The sequence below is a fragment of the Panicum virgatum genome, chromosome 9K (genome assembly GCF_016808335.1).
Source record: "Panicum virgatum strain AP13 chromosome 9K, P.virgatum_v5, whole genome shotgun sequence".
In the NCBI taxonomy this organism is placed as follows: Eukaryota; Viridiplantae; Streptophyta; class Magnoliopsida; order Poales; family Poaceae; genus Panicum; species Panicum virgatum.
The window spans coordinates 14,451,580-14,462,145 of NC_053144.1; the positions used below are offsets into that span (position 1 = coordinate 14,451,580).

At 42.7% G+C, this 10,566-nt stretch overlaps 1 protein-coding gene across 1 annotated transcript; it reads left to right on the plus strand.

Annotated features, from left to right (window-relative positions):
- The first annotated feature begins 2,438 nt into the window (after positions 1 to 2,438).
- LOC120650272 (histone-binding protein MSI1 homolog) lies at positions 2,439 to 9,001 on the plus strand. The gene is made up of 6 exons (XM_039927320.1): positions 2,439 to 2,946; positions 6,358 to 6,684; positions 7,080 to 7,232; positions 7,882 to 8,006; positions 8,145 to 8,240; positions 8,521 to 9,001. The coding sequence occupies exons 1-6, from the start codon at positions 2,584 to 2,586 to the stop codon at positions 8,750 to 8,752; spliced, it is 1,296 nt and encodes a 431-aa protein (XP_039783254.1). The 5' UTR covers positions 2,439 to 2,583; the 3' UTR covers positions 8,753 to 9,001.
- The last annotated feature ends 1,565 nt before the right edge of the window (positions 9,002 to 10,566 follow it).

The following is a 10,566-nucleotide window of genomic DNA, read 5'->3' on the forward strand; positions in this document are numbered from 1 at the left end:
CTCAGCAGTCAATGCTCACTGGCTTGAACAGTCTAGTAATCCAATGGGTATAGGGGTTTTTACCATTTCAAAACTGTGCTTTAAGTGCTAAAGTCAAATATGGATATAACTAAATGATTGTAGCTGTGTCCTTTCATTTTGAAATGAAAAATTATGTCCTAATCTGCACGAATAGAGATGATTGCTGCTTTGAAGAGGTTTTTAGTGCGCTTTTCTTTTCTGTGTTTAAGCATTAGGGAATCCATCCTTTTCCATGAAATGATTCTTCTTCTGATTTGTGTTGATATTTTTTTTATAACATGCAGGAGAGCTGCGTATCTTTGCATTAAGAGAGAATATTAGCTCTTTTAATTTAGTTGTCCTTATTGTTATATTGGTTAGCTGGGTAACTCGGCTATATTTCACATCTCTATGAAATTTACGCGATACTACAGCTGCTACAGAAGCATTTGATGATGGCTTGGTTTCTGGAGTCACTCGAGATATAACCACATAATAATATTTCTGATTATTCTAATGGGAAGATTATGGGTATTTACAAATTTATATGTTATGTACTGAATAATAGAAATATTCTCAAAAGAACAAATATTGTCTACTCGTTGAAATAAACTTTTGTGAAATTTTGCAGGTTGCTCTTCCCGTGAGTTACTCCAATTTAGATTATCATAGCTTTTCTTGGAAATGATGCATTTGGTAGTAAAATCAATGAAAATGCTTCCCATTCTTATTCTGAGGGCAAGTTAGCGGAACATGTCGGATGGTACATATGTTGTTAAACATGTTAGCAACACTAGTTGCTGATAATTCGTATCAATTGTTTGGAAGTTGTTTAAATTTTTGTCTTCCTTTGCATCCTCTGGTAGCTCATATGGATTATATTTCCCCTTTACTGTGCAGATTGGGGCGTTGGCATGATAGTAAATGATTTTTCACATGTTCCAACAACTATTACAAACAATGCTCTCGAGAGGCATGAAATGCCTTGTCCATCTCATTAGTTTTCTAGTGGTGTAGTGTTTGTCCTGGGTGTTTCTTTTTATCACCAAGTGTGCATACAAAAATCATGTCTATAATAGATTTCCAGCTAAGCATTTTTTTTCTGTTTTCATTCTTAGGGAGCAGAGGGATTTGTCTAGACGTTTAACCTGATGGTGTGATGGACCAGAACCACTATGGATTAGTCTGCCCCATCTGACACTGTTGCATTGCTGGTCCCTGACTATCAAGTTCTCTTCTGCTCAAGTTCGGTTCAGTAGCCTGTTGATAAGTCCATACATAATACTAACGATTTTATCACACTCCAAAGAGGGTAGTTGAGTACGTAACCTCATGTATCAATTTTGTGAAATTTGGCAATGGTATGTAAATTAACTATTTGGATGTGCTGACTTTTAACAACCTATTTAGAGTGTCATTCGTCTCCCATAGCTTACCCAATGGACCTCAGTTGTAAGGTATGGAGATGGATCTGCTATGTGAGAGCTGTGATTTTAGCTCCTAGATGCAGTATATACCAGTGGCACATCATGTGAACTACGCTTGCAATACAGGGTGTGTTGCGAAATCACTACTGTCGAATGCTATTTGCTGTCACGCTATGACATGCAATATGGTTATTTTCAATCAATAAAATTTATTGCACTCGGATCAACAAAAATTCAAGTCGAATTTATCTATTATTCTATAAGCCTTTTCTTCACCTTCTTCCTGTCTTCCACCATGTCATTAGCACCAGGGAGCTCGCGAACTCTACCTTGATTCGGCGATGAGGAAACTCATCACCGTACCCTCCCGTCCGGCGATGATGCTAGGAGATTAGTCACGCTGCACTTGGGCAAAGGCAGCCTCTGCGAGTTAGATGAACCCCGTGTTGTCGTCATGCGGACAGTGTAGCCTTGTAGTGAGGAAGCTTGAGGAAGTCCTTGGCACTGGACATTAGCCAGTTGTTCGAGGACTACTCAAACACTGAAAACTTGCTCTTGCTCTTACTCTGCATCGCCAGGACGAGCAGCTGGGTGAGCGAGAGCGAGAGGATGCGGATGAAGAAGCTTGAGGAGCTCAACACGACAGTGGATTCATTCGACTGAACTAGGACCTATAGTGTCGTAGAATTTGCCTCATTTCAAAGCAAGCACAAAGCACAGTTTTTTTTTTTGAACATAAAGAACAGTTTTTTTAGGAACATTGTGTCTTGCTCGCGCAAAAGCAGAAAGCAGAAAGCACAGTTTTGTTTTATGAATCTGCTCAAAAAAAAAGTTTTGTTTTAGGAATAAAGCACACAGGCTCTCATTCTCATCAAAGCCTGAGCTTGGGCCTCCAATGGGCCTGCTTTTAGCATCCAGCCCACCCCGACCAATAAACCCCTCTTTTCCCTTTCGTTTCTTCGGCGGTTCGGCACCTCTTTTATAGCGGCGCTGCCCGCTATCCCCCACCTCGGTTCTCCCCTTCGCTCAATTTCTCTCCCTCCCGGTCCTCCACACCCCGCGCCCCCCCTCCCGCCATTTCACTCCCCGCTCCCCGACCCAAACCCCCCCTCCGCTCCCAAACCCTAACCCTAGCCGGCGCCCCGTCGGACCGACGATGCCGAAGGCCGGCGGCGGCGCGGCGGACGAGGAGGAGTTCCGCGCCGAGGTCGAGGAGCGCCTCATCAACGAGGAGTACAAGATCTGGAAGAAGAACACACCCTTCCTCTACGACCTCGTCATCACGCACGCGCTCGAATGGCCCTCCCTCACCGTCCAGTGGCTCCCCGACCGCACCGAGCCGCCGGGGAAGGACCACTCCGTCCAGAAGATGATCCTGGGGACGCACACCTCCGACAACGAGCCCAACTACCTCATGCTCGCGCAGGTCCAGCTGCCCCTCGACGACGCTGAGGCCGACGCGCGCCACTACGACGACGACCACGCCGACATCGGAGGGTTCGGCGCCGCATCCGGCAAGGTGGATTTCCCTTTTTCCTTTGCTTGCGCCCCCCTTCCCCTTCCCTTAAACTCTCCTTTGCGTTTTACTCTATCTCCGATGCGAAGTGATGGTCGATGCTGTTGTACTGTTGAGTGACGTGTCGGAATTTTGTTCTTCTCACCACCCTCACCCTGTGGTCAGGGGTTAGGGATTCTGTGTTCTTAGTTTGGTAATCGGGTGTGATATGGCTGCTATGTGGGCGGGTAGCTGCAATGTTATGAGGAAACAGGAGGGATTGGTGTGAATTTGGTACGTAGTGTGTCCCTTAGGCTTCAATCTGGGATTCATGCTACGGTACATAATTCTAGTTAGCCTGGTTTCCATTGTATTGTGAACTCTTGTACCAAGGGGTGGTAAAGCGGTAGATGTATTGTGAGCACGCTACTCGGTGGGATCCAGCGTTCAATTGCAGTTGCTGGGTCCGTGCGTTCCTCCTTCATTATGGTCTCAGTTCATTTATTGGGTGAGTTGTTTTTTAGAAGGAAAGAGTCGTACACTGAGGAACTTTCCATAGTTTGCTCTGTAAATACGTATCTGCTTAGTGTTGGTTGTGCAGGTGGTTATCTCCATTTAATTTTCCATATTAGTGTCTAGACATGACGTGGTCTGATTCATTTGATGGTTGAAATTTGTCGTTACCTGTGAAACTAGTGATATTGGGGATTTGCCATTTATGTGATGATTACATTTCCTCTAAGCATAAATACTTAGAATGCGTTGAAGTATGCTGTCTATGTTAGGTAGTTTCTTATCCTTTTGTATTTCCTTGTTATGAATGCGTTGAAGTATGCCATGTCTGAATCATACTGCTCCTGATGGTGTAATAATGAATATGGTGCCCTGCAAAATGTAGAAAGTGGCTTTAGATGTCTGAATCATGCAGCTAAGGATCACGATGTTCATGCTCTTTAGAAGAACCGGTGAACTAGTAATGTGCTATCCTTTCTTGAGAAAGCTCAACTTCAGAAAGCATTTATCTGTGTGAATGAGTTTATCCTTCTGGAGATCTGTCTTTATTAGGTGAATCTGCTGTTAGAGCTTCTGACTTGTCCAGTTTATCCTTATTTTCTTTGTATTTTAATGTTTGGTCGTGCATGTTGGGCTCATAGTCACCGCCGGGAATGCCGTTCCGAGGACGGGAACGAGGGAACATTTTCATCCCTGCAGTGTAAAAATCCATCCAAAATGTTGTTCCTCGTTCCCCGTTCCTCCATCCGTTGTCCCGGGGACTTTGGTGACTGTTGGGATCTGATTGATTTTTTCCACTGTAGTTGCAGCCTCCAGTGTGGAGGTTGCAACAATTTTTTTTTATCTGGATCACCTGCCCTGTTGTAAAGAGTATGGCCCTTATAAAATAAATTCCATTTTGTGCCAGTATTTGGATTTTGCTATGTATGGTGCTTGGGGAATTGTGCAATTTGTTGCTCTGCTGGCATAAATTTTTTTTACTACCTCTTCAAATATGGGCCTTGGGCCTCTACAGCATAACCCATGTCAATCACAGCTGAGTGTAAGCCCAATGATGTAGTGAACCTATAAACCTTTCCAACCCTACTTCTCGACCTTGTCCGCCGCCCGATTAGTCGAAAGGATAACCTGCCACTGCTGCCGCCGCCCCCACCTTTCCCCAACAAAACTCTCTAGATCCAATCCCTGGAAACCTTAATCCCTCACTCCTCGCTTGGGAAGGGTGAAAGATTCTGCTAGAGGCGATGATGGGGGGTTTGCCGGAAAATTTTGAGGGGGGATTGGATGGCATGAAGACCACGGAGGACACAGAAGCGGCCATGAATGCGCAGATCATGGAAGACTACCATATGTGGAAGGAGAACATGCCATTGATTTATGACCTTGTTATTAATCATTCTCTGGATTGGCCGTCCCTGACCGTGCAGTGGCTCCCTGGACGAGCCGAGGCCCCCGGAAAGGATCATTCTGTCCAGAAGGTTGTCCTTGGCACGCATACGTGCAAGGACTACCCTAACTTTCTGATGATAGCAGAAGTGTATGTGCCCTGCGAGGGTTCCTTTGTTGAGCATTGCGACAAATCCAAGAAGGTACCCTGTGGCTGTGGCCTCTGTGTGTGTGTGTTTTCTTGCTGATTTACAGGGTATTTGGGTTGGGTTTGGTTGTTTTTTCCTCTGGCTTTGGTGGTTTTGTTAGGACTTCTGTTAGGATTTGAGTCTTCCAGAATAGTTGTTAACATTAGATGATTATTATCATTCATGCTATAATTTTCTCGTCGCTCCCAAACTAATTGATTGTGCTACTGCATTATAACTTTCCTATGTCTCTAATATCCAAAACTAGATGTTTTTTATTTGGCACGAAGTAGGAAGTGGATAACTGTAGGCTTTCATCATGTTAGAGTTGTGCTTTTTCTATACTCTGTAGGAAATTTTTTTATCCTAACACAATACCAATTTAATAGCTGAGTTCTTAATGTTTGGTTGAATCTGCGCCACTTGATAGGTTCTGTATTCTTATTTTCAATTGCATTTACAGTAAATTTTGTTGTGAGCTGTTTCTAGTTGTTGCAGATGGTTTACTTGACGGGAACAGTTGCATGGACACTTTTGCACTTGAATGATATGCGCTTCCCATGTTTGGATTGCCCTTTGCACAAAGGAATACCCTGTTCTGAAATATTGGATGGTCTTTCCATTGCTTGTCTGCCATTTTGAGAAAGCCTTTTTATGGAACATTTGATTATGTCTTCTTGCCAAGTTGCCATTTTGGGTGGTTCTTGGTGCATGATTTTCCATAAAGTGTCACTTCAAAGGGTTTTATGGCTTTTGCTAATTAAGAAACGATTGAAGTGTTTCATCACCCTGTTTTATGTTAATGCTGATTTTTCTTATTTCTCATGAATCTTTTGATTTTATTCCATACCAATCTAATGGTCCCTTCTTTGAATAGTAATAGCCATTCTGTTTGATCCTTGGTTGCTTAGTTTATGCAATGAGTATTCATGAAGTTGGTTTTTAATTCTGCACTCCTCATGTGCTGTGTATTTAGATTTTACTTTGTTAGCTAGTATGAACGCTTGGGAACTGCTTGCCATTACTGAAAAAGGACAATAATCGATCAATATTTTGGAACTGCTTGCCATGTACCTTATCGAAAGTAGTGCACTATTATGCAATTGTGATTGCACTCTGTATCAGAGTAATGTGTGACATGTTACAAATACAGGGTGGAACAGATTGTTCGTTGTTTTGACCTCATGTGTGCTGGGAATTTTGGCACAGATTTTCGCACACACCCGCTGGTTGGGTGGGGGATTGCTAATTAGGAGAATGTCTCATTCTTGCATTTCTTCTCTTGTAAATTCTACTGCTAGAACAAACATATACAAATTTTAAAGCATCTATTCCCTTCTTTTTGTAGGTGCAAATTGTTCAGCAGATAAATCATGATGGAGAGGTCAATCGAGCTCGGTACATGCCCCAAAATTCATTTATAATTGCTACCAAGACAGTTAGTGCAGAAGTATATGTGTTCGACTATAGCAAGCACCCATCAAAGCCTCCACTAGATGGTGCATGCAACCCTGATTTACGGCTGAAGGGACATAACTCTGAAGGATATGGCTTATCCTGGAGTATTTTTAAAGAGGGACATTTGTTGAGTGGCTCTGATGATGCTCAAATTTGCTTATGGGACATTAAAGCAAATAGTAAAAACAAAAGTCTTGACGCCTTGCAGATTTTTAAGGTATGGCTCATGTGCCTGGTTTTATATAGCATGTTAATATTTGGAGCTTCACGTGGAACAATGTTGAAAGCCTTCTTCATCCTATAACATTCTGGTGTTTATTTGAAAGTTCTGAATAATATGTTTGAAGACTTGGAGTAGTAAGCATAGATTTTTGTTTTCAATTGTGATTAAGAATTATGACAGAATATGTTCATGCTAAATAGCAGATGGGTAAACGAAATGTTCATTGTTTGACAACTATGAGTAGAAAAACTGACTGTATCGCTCACTCAGATCTGGAAGCTCTACTTTGTAAATTATGAATTTCAATTTCTCGTCTGTTTGGTTTTCTTATCAACAGTGATTTAAGATTCATTGAAATGCTAATAATACTTTGATTGTATAATGGCTAGCATCATGATGGCGTTGTTGAAGATGTTGCTTGGCATTTGAGGCATGAATACTTATTTGGGTCAGTTGGTGATGATCATCATCTTCTGATTTGGGACCTGCGGTCTCCCGCCCCTACTAAGCCTGTTCAGTCAGTGGTGGCACACCAGGGCGAGGTAAGCAGTTTTTGTGAGTTTTAATTGTCATTCTCTTGAGAAAAATATTGATACCATTTGCTGGTATTTATGTTCTATTTCATGGTTACAAATTTTTCAAGGTTTCTTTATTGATTTTTAGATTTAGATTAGATGTGAATTGAGCACCAAAATGATCCTTATTAATGAAAGAAAAGTATAGTATGCAATGAGAAGTAGATGTTTCAAGATAGATTACTTGCAAACAAAATGATCCAAGAGCATTATAGACTTGACAGTCATTCTTTTTCAGTTAGGCATGAAACTTCACTCTCAATTCTTTTAAAAGAAATGTTCGGCATGAAAACCCCAGCCTGAGGAAAACACGGATCTCAATGCCAATTTTTTTTTACTGTGGTTTTCCAGATCTTATGTCATATTCTGCACTTTGTATTAGTGAGTGCTAATGTTTAGGCTTGTATTTGTCTTTGTAATGTAATTTCAATATGGCTGTAAGCCATGGTTTAGGAAACCACACAGTCCCTAGTTTTAGGGGAGTGAGGTCTTACCCACCAGTGTCTCTGAAAGCCAGGGGTGAAGGGGAGTTTATTGGAAATTGCTCTAAGGTCATGATTCCTTAAAGAATGGTGCGGAAAGTATTGTTAACTGATGCTTACTTCTTTATTTACAGGTGAACTGCCTGGCTTTCAACCCGTTCAATGAATGGGTTGTTGCAACTGGTTCTACTGACAAGACTGTCAAATTATTTGATCTTAGGAAGATTGATAAGTCTCTGCATACCTTTGACTGTCACAAGTATGTTTCCACTGTCATTGTGCTGTTCAACGCTGCTGGTTGTTTAACTGGCTAAATAACTTTCTGTATCAAATGTTTCTATTAATGTTGTGTCCCTAGTTATTAATGTTCTTGATCCCTCAAACACCTTGTGATCAGAGAGGAAGTATTTCAAGTTGGATGGAGTCCAAAGAATGAGACTATACTTGCATCATGTTGCTTGGGCAGAAGACTCATGGTCTGGGACCTAAGCAGGTAAACAGTACAGCATTAAAGAAACTCTCACATTATTACTGTTAGTTTTCCTTTCCATTGGCGCGCTATTTCTTCTTTTGGAGGTCACGTAGTTCTGGCATTTTTTTTTTGTTCTGCTGAGCATTAGTTGCATTCGATAACCAAATTGATGCTGTTTTGTAATATGATATACATCTTGTGATTTTTTTGTGTTGTCTTTTTGCTTCCTATATTTTGTTAAATTGACACAGAATGGTTGAGACACTAACTGTAGGTTGTTCCTTGCTTTGTTATATCACAGGATTGATCAAGAACAAACACCAGAGGATGCAGAAGACGGCCCTCCTGAGCTCATGTTCATTCATGGAGGCCATACCAGCAAGATCTCTGATTTCTCCTGGAACCCCTGCGAGGATTGGGTGCTTGCTAGCGTCGCTGAAGACAATATCCTCCAGATATGGCAGATGGCTGAGAACATCTACCATGATGAAGATGACCTGCCGATAAGCGATGAGCCACCAAAGACATCTTGAAGCCTGATGAGGCAAACGGAATCTTGACTCCTTCGACTGTAGGTGCTCTCTTGATCGGGGGACCCTGCTGGCTGTGTTGGCCAGGAAGATTTTAACTGTTGATCATAGGTGCTTCGGTGGTCGTAACAGCATGCTGGCCGGGTTGGCCATTCCTTCGACTGTTTGTATGTTGTTAGTCGAACCTTAGCGTTATACATATGCCAGTTGACAAGATCTGTTGTCGCAGTTGGTTCTTGTTTTAGCCATATATCGTAATCGTGCCTGTTGGTGTTTGATTTGCTGGGGGCTGGGAATGTAGACGTCTAGGAGCGGGCTCGGCGGCCTTTGATAATTTGAAACGAGGGGGGAGACCGTGGAGGGTACAAGTGGGCCGTTGCTGGCGGGCATGTGACGGCTGCGTGCTGGGACTCGTGGCTGCATGCCTTTACTTTTTTTTTTCCTGCTTTCTATTGTGCTCTGTGCTAGTATCACGAGACAAATGCCATTTGCATTGAAAATCCCGGACATATCGGCCTTGTTTGGTTGTGTTGGTTGTGTAGCGCTAGTGAATAGTAACAACTTTGACCATTAAATACGGTGTAAAACAAAGTTTGTTTACAAAACAAACTTCAGAACCCCCGTGCTAGTGATCCTGAAGAATCTAATGAGGTTTTTGACCGTGCTATTAGAGGAAGGTTACTGTAGCAATACTGTAGCAAATCATTGATTAATTACCGTCATTAGATTCGCCGCGAAAAGTTACACCCATTTCTAAAAAAGGTTTTGCAAATAGATTTCATTTAGTATTTCATGCATGCGAGATTCTTTTTTCGGAATGTGTGCGTGCTAGAATTCTAGCACAGCCAAACAAGACCGTCAACCATCATGTCGGAATCATACTGGGGAGCGACAATGAGCTTCGTTTCAAACGGGCGTGACGCCTTGATGCTTGCTGCCGGCTGCTAGTCTGACACGCCCAACAACAGGAGGTTGGCGACGATTTTCTGATAATTGGGTCTTCTGAGACACTTGTCCTCCCTCGAACAAATTTCAAGGGGATACTTCTTTTATGCCAACCATTTCTGTCCAACTGACACGAACGGTTGGCACATGCATAACTGGATTTAAGCGGTAGCTGACTGCCTGATTACAGGTGACAGGGCGAATAGTAATCCATTCGTGCTTATATTTTGTAATAACGGTTTCGAGAAGTCGCCATCATTCTGACAGGAACAGATTGGTGATTACATCATCTTGTCAATCCTACAATCTCAAGATCCCTTCAGGATCCATGTCGCACCCGGGGGGGGGGGGGGGATTTAAGCTGAAGTGCGAAGCAGTCGATCGTCACGATTGCAGCTTTACTGATCATACCTTTCTCAGTATATACCGACAAGATTAAGCACGCATATGTCCTGATCTCACGATACATGTGTCTGCAAATGCCTAGACAACAGTCCCGACAAGATTAAGCACGCATAATGGCCAGGATAAGTTAATTAGTATTATGAGCTTAATTAAACCAACGTACACACACGCGTCCAAAAGCTTGTTCGTTAGGCTCGACGCCAGCAGGTAGCTAAGACTATCTCCAACACATGACCTATACCCAAATTTGAGTCATTCACAGTGTATTTGCCTGCCAAAAACACTCCCCAACAGTTGACCTAAACAGGTGACGCATTTTGGGTACTGGACCAAAGGCAAGGCAAAACTATGTCGTTCAGGACGAGAGACGCAAACCTCTGGCGCCGGTAGTGGTGGACCCAGGGCGCGGCTCCTCCCTGTACGCCACCCAAACATCAAATAGGTCTCGTTTTTGTGTTACCGCTGTT